A 14364-nucleotide genomic window follows, 5' to 3' on the forward strand; every position below is an offset into this window, starting at 1 on the left:
TGCCATAATACCCTGAATAATGTAGATGGATACCATTCTGGATTGTTGGTGAATAGCCACTATATTCAAACAGGACTGAAACATTAAGGAGAGATGGCAGAGTAATGATTTGGACTGGAAAATTGGGAAGTAAGATGGTAGGGTCCCTTTAGGGTCCCTGAGGGGGTCAAAAAGACATCTAGAAGATATGTAGAGTTTCTAAAATATGTTTTTTTTTCCGATGGGATATGAAAGGAATCATGTCTTCTGAAATAAATGGACTTTTATGGAGGATAATACTGACTATTTTAATTCATATGGGCATAAAATAAGAAAGAAATCAAGGTATGACCACCATCATCCTATTAGTCCTATTTAAGAGCCTGTGGTGCATCATTACCGGTATATGAAAGATGTGTGAGGTGGACAGCATTATAATTCAAAACATCAACTTAGGGACGCAATTCTGGCGTCTTTAAATGAAAAAAAGACAAAACCTATACTTGTATACTTACAAGTTTAATGAATGGGAGAGTTAAAGTCTTGTAAAAGATATGCTCATATATTATTATGTAAATTGTGTAAATACATTATTTATTTTAAAATGTTTTTTTGGGGGGGGGGGGTAATCTGTCCATGCAGCACATTTGACTGTTTTTGGATCATTATAATCCATTATATCATTATACAATTGGTTAAAGTGCATTCAGCATAATAATTTAGAACAGCATTTTGCATATTTTTCAAAGTATTAAAGTATCTTTTGACATATTTATTTCATTTAAATAGAATAACATCCACACTGTCATATAATTGTTGAGGGTAAAATAAAATTTGTAAACGTACTGACTATATTGGAAAAATAAACAATAATTTGGAACGGAGTGTATACAATATTCAGACAAATATGGCACAAGACTGCATAACAGTAATGACTGTTCTACACATGGCAGATATTTTTCTTATTACCTCTTTCCTGTCTGCTTCACCAAGATGATCCTCCACACTGGCAAGACATCTGACTTGCCTCTTACCCTCCAGTTTCACGCAGAAAGCCTGTCTTATGAAAATGCGTAATCTCACCGTGTTCCCCAGCGCCGGTGAGTTGACAGACAGAAAAGGATTCACACTGAAAGCTGGACTTTCAGATGTGCAAACATCTTTTTTGTGCACACCGGGGATCAGACTGGAAAAGTAGTAACTGTGAAGTCCGCGTAAACAGCTGCTCTGACTGGGGAACGTAACGCTCCTTCACACACATATGATGCCAGAATAGGCAACACCTCTGCATTTACCTCTGTTCTGTTTGCTAGATGTACGTATGTATTATGTAAATATCAAGCAAATTCATTATGTAATATATTCATTATGTAATGATATTGGCTGGAAAATAGCATAGACAGCACAACAAAGAGCAGTGTTGAGTGTTCGTTTAAAGGGCACATATTATGCAAAATCCACTTTTAAAGGTGTTTGGACGTAAATGTGTGTTGGCAGTGTGTGAACACAAGAACCATACAATGAACGAAATTCACCCTCTACTACTTTTTTAATCCACATTAAACCAAAGCAGTCTTACTGGCATGCTGTTTTCATTTTCTTGTTAATGTGATGTCACACAAACAAGCCCCGCCCATGGCCACTGACTGACTGGTTAATTATACCCAAACGCTTTTTTAAATGTGTTTGTTAGCGCGTTGTAGCACTAATGCGGCTAAATATACTAATGTCACAGACTGTATTCACAGATCTATTTTTAACCAAAAGCGCTCACTGCGGTTGGTAAGGGAGTGAGGAGCTGTAGTTCATTTGAATTTAAAAGTACACACATGAAAACAGCGCTTTTTTGCTCCCACCCAAATAGGGGCTTTTTGTACATGCTATAATAAATGATCTGTGTGGTATTTTGAGCTGAAACTTCACAGACACATTTTGGGCACACATGAGACTGATATTACACCTTGTAAAAATGGCCATAATAGGCGCACTTTAAGCAAATACTCAAACACTAAACATTATATATGGTTACGCATTCAATTTCAAAACATGTGTATTAAAAGGTCACTCCACTTTTTTTGAAAATATGCTCATTTTCCAGCTCCCTTTGAGTTAAACATTAGATTTTTACCTTCTTGGAATCCATTCAGACGCCGATCTCCGGGTCTGGCGCTACCACTTAGCATAGCTTAGCACCTTAATTAACTTCAAATTCAAAGACATTTCAAGGACTTTCCAGGTCCAATACCCTCAAATTCAAGGAATAAATGTGGGGACACATTTCAAGTAAGACCAAGGTTACATCGTGTTACCTTTAAAGATATATTGTTACAGTTCCCTTTCGAGGGAACTTGCACTGCGTCACTTCGGTGACACTTTGGGGACGCCTCCAAGGGTAGTGCGTCTCAATGTGTATTCAGATTCAACCAATGGTGACACTTAACGACAAAGACGGTGACGCAGGAGCCAGGAAGTATATCGCTATCTGAAATATTGCCAAAGACGGCTTTACAGGAACCAACAGTTACATACGTAACCCGAGACGTTTTCATGTGTCAAACACAACTATGCTAAAAAGCTTTTAGATATGCATTTTGATATGAATCAACATTTGCATACAGAAGATATAATCACATTTTGCGAACAGTTTAGCACGTGAATTTTTATGATATTATCCTCCACTACACATGGAATAATATGGATTTTTTTTCTAGGAAGCTTGCATAAAATAGATTCAAGCACTTTTAATGACCTGTATCTATGTATGTATATTTTCAAAAACTTATCAGGGCTTTGAATTTTTTTCCAACAGATTCACAAACTTTTAAGGATTCCAAGGACCCATGGGAACCCTGTTTATGGGGTCCTATTATTTCTTGGACTTATAAAAGGCTTCAAACCGGATGTTTCCAATTTGACAGAATAGCATCTGTGAGGTCAGGACTGATGTTTGGAGATGTGGCTCAGCGATCTGAAAAAATGTCACGTCTGGCCTTTGTGCATGATTTCTTTCACACCGGACTCATTAAAGCATTACTTTATGGGCCTTGCTTTGTGCAGTGAGGCATTGTCATGAAAGAAGAGAAAAGGTACGCCCTATTCTACAACAAAAAATATGTTTGTCTAAGAAGATTGCATAGCTGTATACTCGATTATCTAGTTGAAAGAGTCAAACCCTTTCATTAGAAGGGGGCGTCGGCATATTTTATATTTTGAATAACGTCTTCACAGTTTAAGCATCTTTGTCCCTTGACAACAACTTTGAACATTTTTAAGATGCATAACGGAAAGGTTCACTCCTCAAATCACAGTCATTATTCATAATTGCACGCTGCATTCATGCATATATTGTTTATTAGCCCCAAGTATTGTCTTTCTGTTTCCATGATAATCATTAATTTATTATGCACTGATAGGCACTCTGGAAAATGCTGACAGCCGTTCGCGGCGATGCAAACTTTTTCCTGCAATCAAACAATAAACCAGCGGGTGTGCCCGCCGCTGATGACTCTTCAAATTGACAGCAACACAGCGTGATACTTCAAACATGACTAAAAAGCCTCGCTTCTCACCTCTGACAACAATGTTGGTGGATTTCTTTGCAGGATTGCCCACGTTGTTACTGGCCACGCAGCTATAAACTCCAGCTTCTTCGATGGTGATTGCGGGAATGGTGAGGGTTCCTCCGTTGAGAACGCTCTTTTTCGGAAGCTCTTCGCCATTTCGTACCCACGTCAGGGTTGGGTTGGGCTCCCCTCCGGAGATAATGCATACCAGCGTCACCGTCTGCCCGGGGTTTGCCACAATCGGGTCTTCCACAAGTAGCTTAATGGTTGGAGAAGCTGGGTGAAAAACAAGTAGGGTTAATCTGTGAAACTGACGATGCATCATTATGACTCATAAATATAAATTATGTATATTTTTTTAAAAGAGCAAAGGCTCTGTGAATTTTAGAGATGGCATTGCTTAGACCTAATAGGGTAATTCATCAAATAAAAGCACATACCTACAGTAAATGCATGCATACATTATCACTATGCATTAACAGTCAATGAGTACCAGATAGTAGACTTTACATGCATATTTGTTAACAAAGCAGTTCATCCAAAAAATGAAAAATACCCCATAATTTGGGTGTACATTACTGTCTTCAGCCGAGCACAGTGCGAATTATATAATATTATACAACAGTTCTTTCTGGTTCTCGAATTTGATTGGCTAAGACCTATGCGATATTGTGCTGATATCGGCACTGTAACCGCTTCACCTTTCGTATCATTCCGCCACCTAGTGAATGGAGGTCCTAAGCAGGCTCATCTCTGAATGGAAAAACACAGACGCGCTGTTTTGAATCACTCTCTGTTTGTCTCATTAGTTTACTAGCTCATAAATCAGTCTGTGAATCCCCAATCTGAAGTTATTCCGTCAAAGATCAGCGCCCTTGAATGTTACGTTACAGTTAATGGGAGAAATGTCTTGTCACATCGTGTGGACGATTAACACTTGGAAAGAGGAATATAAACACTCGTTTTTTTTCTGGAGCTATATTTCTTATCAGAACGCGAAAACACCGTGGAACTGCAGGTAATCACCGCAGCTTTTAAATGTGGACATTGATCATTTACTTTATCGTGACCTGACTATTAAAACATGTTATGAGATATCGACACTGGTATATTTATAAGCAGCATGGAAAAACATCTCTCTGACACTTATAAAAAACCGTTTTATATAGTACTGACAAGAACAAAGTTTAATAATAATAATCGAGTGCTCGTATCACGTTAAGAATAAATGAGAAGGCAATAGTAACGTTATACAAGTAGTTTTATTAACTTTTACCTCGCGACAAAACAATAACAACACAAAAGACACTAAATATTAATTAAAAAACAAGTAATAGTTTGATCATGACACCAAATACTGCTGATTTGATCTCATTTTGACGATCATAAACAAACAAGGCCAACATAAGAGCCAGGGTATCTCCGTCAGAGATGTAGCCCAGAGAGGGCGGTGGTCAGCGGGGCGAGTGAACACTGATGTCCGCTCATGCTTTGGTTCTCATTCGTACCGAATCTCACTAAGCAAACGTTCAAACAGGCGCTATCTTTACTAATCGACTGCAGATTTAAATATAATACATATACATTCTCGACTGAACTAATCTTAAAACTACACTTTGTGACCAAGAAACGGTAATATAAAGTAACGGCTTTTCCGTCCATTGAGTTGTTATGAGCTTCAAAGCAGCCGAAAGTTTTACCTGTCATTCTGGCCGCCCTCAAATCCGTGGCGGAAGAAGTAGTTCTCAAACAAAGAGGCTTTTAAAATAACTCTGTTGTTGTTTTCTAGTTTTCGTTTTTCAAACGTGTGCCGTCGAACTGTTGTATAAAAGCAATATCGCTCTCGGAGTCGTGTGATATAGCTCTATATCATCACGGCTGTGATTGCCTCCGGCACTCGGCCTGCGGCCTCGTGCCTCTGGCCTAATCACAGCCGTGATGATATAGAGCTATATCACACTCCTACTCGAGCGATATTGCTTAAATAAATATCCTGGCTCTTCATTCGATCCCACAAATTATGAGTCGTGAACATATAGTCACCTCGTAAAATCGTACAAATTGGCATAAGATTGTGTTGGGCATGAAAGCTTTTATGCTGCTTTACACCAAGCGCGGTAGAGGCGTGAAGCGCGATTGATTTCAATGTTAAGTCAATGTGAAGACGCGTTGACATGCGTCTGGAGGTCTCGTGGCATGGATGAGGCGTCTGGCGCGGCGTGTAATGCGTCTTTCACATAGGATGCGGTGTGCGCTGCGCTCGCCGCTGGGTTCCCCGCAGCCAAGCGATTTGTGCTCTGATGGCCAGACCAAAGTAGGCGGAGTTTTCAATAAATGATTCGCGGCGTAAGCACAAGCTGCGCTCCGCTGCGCTCGCACTTTGTTTGGCGCAACAAAACCGCCCTCGCGCTGCACAAGCCATTGAAATGAATGGGTTTCATAGCGCTGCGCACACCGCATCCTATGTGAAAGCCGCATAAGACGCGTTTCCGCCTCATTCGTGCATCTAGTTCACGTGAATGGCGCGAATGGCGCGAATTGAGCAAATTGAGCGCCTGGCGCAGTATGCGCGAATGGTGCTTTTTGTGCATTTTGTGTTTGACGCGAATTGCCGGCTGACGCCCGAGTTTAAAAATTTGAACTTTGGCGGAATTTCGCACCGCGTTAACCAATCAGGAGCCTGCTTGCTGCTGTGGAGGCAGGCCCGCCCGGAGTCACTCATTCAACCTGAAGGAACGCTTGTTTTGTCCGTGAGCAGTCACCTGGAGCTTTACGACACAAGTTCTTATTTCTATATAGTAGACAGGAATAAAAAGGACCTCGCTTGGAAGAGTGTCAGTGAGGACATCGGGCAAGCTGGTAAGTTATAGACATTTCACTTTTGAGTCACGTAACGTTTATCGACCCGCACCGTTTATTTCCCCCCTATAGTAAGGTTACCAAATACAAACCGGTAACTCTCTCGATAAATGCCCAATCAACATCAGACAACCGCAGAGCACTTGCCCCTCCCACAAGAAGCGGATTTTGCCTCTGACGCGCGTCAAATGCTTGCTTTTTCCACGCGTCTACTTCGCTCTACACATGTGAATGCATTGAAACTGTTCAAGCGGCAAACTAGGCGCGTTAGACGCGATTTTGATGCCTGAAACGCTGTTGGTGTAAACGCACCATTAGGCAAAACATTACAGCACTTATTTCCTTATCTACCATCACTTCCAGGCAGGGCTTAAAAACGAAAAAAAATATCAATCGTTTCACTCCGAGCAGAATCGATATTTTAACGTTTCCGGTTTTGCGTTCCTCATTGAACATTTACGTTCCGAAAACGGTTTACTTAGAAAAAATACCGGTTAATAACGTTATTTTAATTCAGGCTATACTTTAACAAATGCATGCATACAGACAAATTTTCACACAAAAATAATAACATAACACATGATATAACTAAACTTCAACATTTCATTAATTGTTAAAACCACAAAAGAAAAACCTACATTAAACAGCTGAAAAAAAACGACCCGTTTTATGCCGGCCTTTTACTGGTTGAAACCGCAGCATACTCTGCTGGATGTTTATGTTAAATGTGCCTCTGTATGTTACCTCAGTGATTCCCGGCTACTGTACTTCTCCCCCACATCCTTCAATATTGCAGACAGACTTGTTAAGACAGCCTGTCGTAAGAAAAATAATAACTAAAAGGAATTTCTTGGTGGCGACCCATTTAAAAAGTAATTGACAGTGGTATAAGTCCCCTGGCTTTTTTACAGTTTGCATCTTCATATTTCCAAGCAAGTTTTAACTTAAACATACCTCTGAACATTTGGTGGGTAGCTTTGTGGTTATTTAAGACAAATGCTATCGGGCCGGAGACTCGATGACTGCTGCGCGGGCATTTCACTCACGCTATGTGTCAAAGAAATCACTCACGCTTGATGCGTCAAAGTCACATGTTGTACTGTTTAATTCATGATTCGTCACTGATAAAGTACAATATTAAAGAAAACAATAAAATAACGTTATTAACCGGTTAATGGTAATTTTAAATAAACGTTTCTGTTCAGAACGATTAAAATTGATTTTGTTTTCGTTTTTGTTCCTGTTAAAATTTCGTTCGTTTCCGGTTTTCGTTTTCGTTCCTTGAACCGGTTCAGAGCCCTGCTTCCAGGCAACATTTTTGGTCATCTTTTGTTAGTTTGGTGAATTATTTTTGCACTACAGAGCTAGAAAATGCCCCATAATGCACCATGTGACCACATCCAATCTACCAACATGTGTCACACACTATTAAAGCCTTTCCCTAACTGCTTGTCCCAAAGAAGAACCAGCATGCTGTGCTGTAAGGGCCTGCGAGTTGGCAAAGCAATCAGTCAAACCACTGGATTTGCCGCCCTCATCATCATCAACCAACGTGTTGCCAGAAATACGCTGAGAAACAGAAAAAAGTAAGACAGAAGGATGGTGCAAAAAAAAGAGAGCGGGGGGAAGTGCGAGAAGAAGATACAGAAACAGAAATGGCCAGAGGAAAAGGTCTGTCGACTGTTCATTCTCTAATGGATTCAGTAAAGGTCAGGTCTTCTCTGCGGTAGCACGCGAAGCCCACGGAGACAGATAAGAAGCGCGGACAGCCGACGGGCCATTTTCTTAAGAATATGGTTTTGCCATGAACCGAATTAACTGCGAGGCCAGTGGTGAAAACATCAGCCGCGGGCGCTTAGCCATCAACAGCCCACAGAAAAGGAAAACTTTTCTAAATGTAACAGGCATAACATACGCAATAACACATGCAGCACTCAAAGCTTGTTGATTATCAGACCACGTAGCACATCTGGTGACAAAAGCCTCAAGGCAAATGCTTTTAGAGAGCTTTCTGTGGTGCCGGATGGTCGCTTGTACTTTTTTAACTTGTTGGATGGCGCAGATGCAGCAGAAGGACTGAAAAAACAAACAGGCACGGCAGACAGAAATGATGTTTGAGATCACTCGCACCTGTTTTGTTGGTAAGTCGGAAGAGAATGCTCTTGTCGGGGATGCCACAGACGCTGCGGACGGAGGCGGTGCATGTGTAGTTAGCATAGTCCTGTGGACGCAGGTTCTTCAATTTCAGGATCTTGGTCTCGCCCTGCAAAATGAAATAAATGTTTTCGTCATTCTTAATAATTTGATAGACATGAATTGATTTGACTTGATACATATTAGTTGTTTAAAAAAATGGTGTGGTGTGAATCAACTAAAAAATTTTAAGTAGTGATGCACCGATGTATCGCCCGCCGATATTTATCGGCCGATTTTTGATGCATTTGAAACCATCGGCATATCGGCAATAGCACGAGAAAGGTCGATACCGATTGTTTATTATTTAACTGCATAAAGAAATCCATTATATGTAAAAATGAGTTAATGTTGTTAATAAAATAAATGCTGAATAGCAAAAACCACCTTTGAAGGTTGTCATGCTGTCTTATTATATTTGTTTTAGCTTAATTTGTGCTTCTCTTATTATGTTGGTCAGTTGAATGTTAATTAGATCCAATCCATGTTCAGTAAAAATAATTTGATGCAGCAATAAACTAGCTAATAGACCAACTGTATAGTATTATATACAAGTGTTTAATATCCGTATTGGCATTGGGCAGAAGTTGTCTGTTTAAATCGGTATCGGCACAAAAAAATCCTATCGGTGCATCCCTAATTTTAAGGCAACCAGGTGGTACACACAAAAAATTTTTTAACATCGTATAAGATTTTCAAAATGTGATAGACCACAAACATGACGATAAAAAATCATAGATTTAACCGTTTTGATCCTATAGTGTGTGGTGTGCCATGATGTGTCAAATACAGCACCCCACACACAAACAGATTTTCAACGACTGTGTCTCGACTGTGAACACAGGAAATCTCCCAAAATCTCGCGAGACTTCAGATTAAGCATGGCGGACGATATGCAGGAAGAAATTTCAATGATAGGGTTTGGAATGATTTTCACAGAAATTTAAAGGGAAAAAAAGAAAGGGTTTGGGTAAAGTCGCGGAGACAGCGGGAACATGGTCTGTACAAGTTCACTTTGCATCAACTTCACTTTGCGCTGCACCATGACTGCTTCAGTCTTCCATTATCTCGCTTTCTGATTGAATATTGTTTAATTTCACATGATAATCTCAAATATTTACGATTCACGATCAGGGTGACCCCGACGTTTTTCCGATCAGGTTTGGACACTCTTAACACACCTCACACCGGATAAGATAATCTGTAGAACCATTAAGATAATCGGGCCCTAGCTACGATTGTCGGAAGGGGGGGAAATCGGCCCAAAATCAGCCTGATTATCTTTTGGTGTGTACCCAGCATTATTTTTTAAGTTGAACCAGCACTTTACAATAAGGTTGTGCAGTATTTGATAACATTAGTTAAAGGAATAGTCTACTCATTTTCAATATTAAACTATGTTAGTACCTTAACTAAGAAGAGTTGATACATCCCTCTATCATCTGTGTGCGTGCACGTAAGCGCTGGAGCGCGCTGCGACACTTCGATAGCATTTAGCTTAGCCCCATTCATTCAATGGTACCATTTAGAGATAAAGTTAGAAGTGACCAAACACATCAACGTTTTTCCTATTTAAGACGAGTAGTTATACGAGCAAGTTTGGTGGTACAAAATAAAACGTAGCGCTTTTCTAAGCGGATTTAAAAGAGGAACTATATTGTATGGCGTAATAGCACTTTTGGGAGTACTTTGAGTCGCCTGAAAAGTCCGCTCCCCTTCTCCCTCTCATAATGGGAGAGGAAGGGTGTTACTGCGCCGAGTCGAAGTGCTCCCAAGGGTGCTATTGCGCCGTGGAATGTAGTTCCTCTTTTAAATCCGCTTAGAAAAGCGCTACGTTTTATTTTGTACCACCAAACTTGCTCGTATAACTACTCTCGTCTTAAATAGGAAAAACGTTGATGTGTTTGGTCACTTCTAACTTTATCTCTAAATGGTACCATTGAATGAATGGAGCTATGCTAAATGCTATCGAAGCGTCGCAGCGCGCTCCAGCGCTTACGTGCACGCACACAGATGATAGAGGGATGTATCAACAATTCTTAGTTAAGGTAATAACATATTTTAATATTGAAAATGAGTACACTATTCCTTTAATGTATTAACTAACATGAACAAACAATGAACAATACATTTGTTACAGTCATTATTAATCTTTGTTGTGTTAGTTAATAAAGCTCTTAATTGTTTGTTCATGTTAGTATTAGTAATTGTTGAAATTAACATTAACAAAGATTAATAAATGCTGTATAAGTGCAGTTCATTATTAGTTCATGTTAACTAATGTATTAAATAATGTTAACTAATGAACCTTATTGTAAATTGTTACCATAAGTTCATATTAAATTATGCATTTACTTTAATTTTAACAAATACAACCTTATTGTAAAGTGTTATAGTTCTTTGTTTCATGAACACTGTTGTTTTCCACAAAATAAAACTGAATAATAAACAGGGGCTGTCAAGCTCCAAAAATGACAACAAGCACTGTGAAAATAGTCTGACAAAAAGGTCTTTTGAAGCTATTTAAAACTTTGTGTGAGGAACAGACTGAAATTTTATTTTTTTAAATGTGCATATTTAAAATCATGACAGAGATTTGAGACAAGATGCAAGTTTTTCAGTCTGGATTACACTTTAAGTCTGATACTCAAACTAGTGAAATAAAGTTTATTCAACTTAAAAGCTTTATGTGTGTTAAAGATTTCACTGCTTTGAGTTCCACAAACTTAAATAATAGAAAGTCAAAAAACTTGGCTAACTCATGAATTGTATTTATGACTTCCAAACCCAGTCATTTCAATACAACAGCCTCATTTTAACAAACAAACTACTTACAAACGTTTGGTGGTTGTGATGAGATTAATGGCATTCAATCTACCAGTTAAGCTAAGAAAGAGTCTGGCATTGCAAATTAACTTCAGTTTAAAGTTAAATCAACACGATTGGTTGAGTAGGATTTCCAGTTCCCAGCATGCTTTGCATGAGCGTGCATTAAGAGAGCATTTTTTAAATAAAATATTTTATGTGGTTTTCAGTAAAGTTTGGTTTGTGGTTACCATTGTTCAGAAGTGTAGCGCCTGTGCTTAGGCTGTAGGTTGGAGATGTGTTGCTTTGTCATATAAACAATAACTGTGTGAAGTCAAGGCCAACACTGAGCTCAGTTTCTTCACACTTACATACACATGAGTCACAATGTCTGTTTCTGTGACAAAAAAAATGGTAAACACTACTTGTAAAACAGTAGTTTTAAGTAACGTGTATTTGTTAAATACAATGATAAACTTTTAAGTTTAGATTAATTGTAATTTATAAATTTTATTTGCTTATTTTATAAATGTATAAATATATTTACTAATATAAAATATGTCATAAATAAATATTAAAATTAAGGCTATTAGTAGAATGTGGTTTGGGGGGCAACTCACAGGGCCCGTGTGGGCAACCTGGCGCCTGCAAACGCCATGTTGGAGACCACTGTTCTAGACAGATATATTTTTGATGTGGTCAATAACTCACAAGTGTGTTCTATCAAAACCAGGTGAAATTTTAAACAAATGTAAAATGACTTCAGAATAATTTCACTTTGAACGTAAGTAGCACATTGTTACTTTTGACCCTGCCAGCTGGGTAACACACAGGTGGGTCAAAAGTAGCACAACGGAACCAGATAGATGTTTGTGTTACACTTGTTTTTAATAAATATACATGACCGTGACCTTGTTAATATGTAACTGCAAACATATTTTATCGTTTATCCTTGCAAAAAATAATTACAGAGCTAGTAAGATGCAAATTTTAAGCGTCCTATCACTGTTTATAAGTCCCGGACAACAGGTTTAAATGCATGCAAGGTAAAAAACACTGTAATTTTCTTAAAATATAAATTTAAAATGACCCCATTTCTTAGAGATCCCTAAACGATTCGTATGAAGTCGCTCATCGACTTAGTCTGCCTAAACCCCACCTTTCAGTAGCCTACCCTGCTCTGATTGGTCAACTGACACAGTCTCCGCACAGACCACCGATCAGTGGCACAGACCAACAATAGTGCAAGATGTATTGACCTAGTGCTAACATGATTTACTGAGAAGACATTATCGACATCAATTCACATCATTCATCATTAATCCAAACAATAAAAACGACGACACAAACTAACTCATTTAGCATTCATGTAAGCTAACCGGGCCATAGCAAAACCGTAAGTGCAGCATGCGTTAGCCGCTTGCTAACGTAACTCTCTGACAGCAAATAGAGTTTAAACAACGACATCATTCATCATTAATCCAAACAATAAAAATGACGACAGAAACTAACATTTTTACACTCATTTAAGCATTTATGTAAGCTAACAGGGCCATAGCAAAACCGTAAGTGCAGCATGTGTTAGCCGCTTGCTAACGTAACTCTCTGACAGTAAATAGAGTTTAAACAACGACATCATTCATCATTAATCCAAGCAATAGAAACAACGATAGAAACTAACAATTTTACACTAATTTAAGCATTTATGTAAACTAACCGGGTCATAGCAAAACCGTAAGTGCAGCATAAGCCGCTTGCTAACGTGACTCTCTGACAGTAAATAGAGTTTAAACACAGACATCATTCATCATTAATCCAAACAATAAAAATGACGACAGAAACTAACATTTTTACACTCATTTAAGCATTTATGTAAGCTAACCAGGCCATAGCAAAACCGTAAGTGCAGCATGTGTTAGCCGCTTGCTAACGTGACTCTTTGACAGTATATTAAGAGTTTAAACAACAACATCAATACACATCATTCATCATTAGTCCAAGCAATACAAATGACGACAGAAACTAACATTTTTACACTCATTTAAGCATTTATGTAAGCTAACCGGGCCATAGCAAAACCGTAAGTGCAGCATGTGTTAGCCGCTTGCTAACGTGACTCTTTGACAGTTTATTAAGAGTTTAAACAACAACATCAATACACATCATTCAGCATTAGTCCAAGCAATAAAAATGACGACAGACACTAAAATTTTGACACTCATTTAAGCAAGTGTAACTAAAGCTGACCGGACTATAGCAAAAATGTAAACACAAGTAGGCTACACATGCGTTAGCCGCTTGCTAACGTGACTCTCTGACAGTATATTAAGAGTTTAACATCAATACACATCATTCATCATTAGTCCAAGTTATAAAAACGACGACAGATATTAACATTTTTACACTCATTTAAGCAAGTATATAGCTATAATTTACTTACAGGTTGTGGTTAGGAGACGCGTGTTGTTCCAAATAAAGTGGGTACTGAACCATCTTTCATTGCCAAACGTCTAGTAAATCACTCAGTGAAAAAGTAATTTTAACCACTGATTCTTCATATCGTCATAAAACAACACAAACTGAAAACACAGCGTGATATGATGTTTACACACTAACTAGCTGAAGTCTCTGTGGGCAGGTCATAGTTTTCGTTTTTCCCGGGGAAGGCTGTAGGCGGAGAATATTATGCAAAGTGTTCATATTACGTGAATAAAGACAGGCAGGAGATTCGATATGACGACTCGTTTGAGCGATTCAGAGTCGACTCCCTACTTTAGAAGCCAATAACATTATTAATCATGCACCTTTTGGTTTAACTACTTTGCACATTGTTTACATTGATGGACAGCTACATGACACACCGCAATACAGGTAATTTTCGATTTTGCATCTGTGTGGCTCTTTAAATCACATTTTTATTTTAAATATCAAGTTTTAAGTTTTGAGCTTGTCGGGTTTTACAGTG

General features: G+C 38.7%; 1 protein-coding gene across 1 annotated transcript in view; it reads right to left on the reverse strand.

The window, feature by feature from the left end:
* Positions 1–14364, reverse strand: part of mdga2a (MAM domain containing glycosylphosphatidylinositol anchor 2a) — a 232707-nt gene that overhangs the window by 124220 nt on the left and 94123 nt on the right. Inside the window, exons 5-6 of the mRNA XM_055171404.2 lie at positions 8532–8664; positions 3549–3818 (exon numbers count right to left, since the gene is read on the reverse strand). Of these exons, the coding sequence (XP_055027379.1) occupies positions 3549–3818; positions 8532–8664 (403 nt within the window). The remainder of the gene's footprint in view (positions 1–3548; positions 3819–8531; positions 8665–14364) is intronic.

The sequence above is a fragment of the Misgurnus anguillicaudatus genome, chromosome 7, assembly GCF_027580225.2.
Source record: "Misgurnus anguillicaudatus chromosome 7, ASM2758022v2, whole genome shotgun sequence".
Lineage (NCBI taxonomy): Eukaryota > Metazoa > Chordata > Actinopteri > Cypriniformes > Cobitidae > Misgurnus > Misgurnus anguillicaudatus.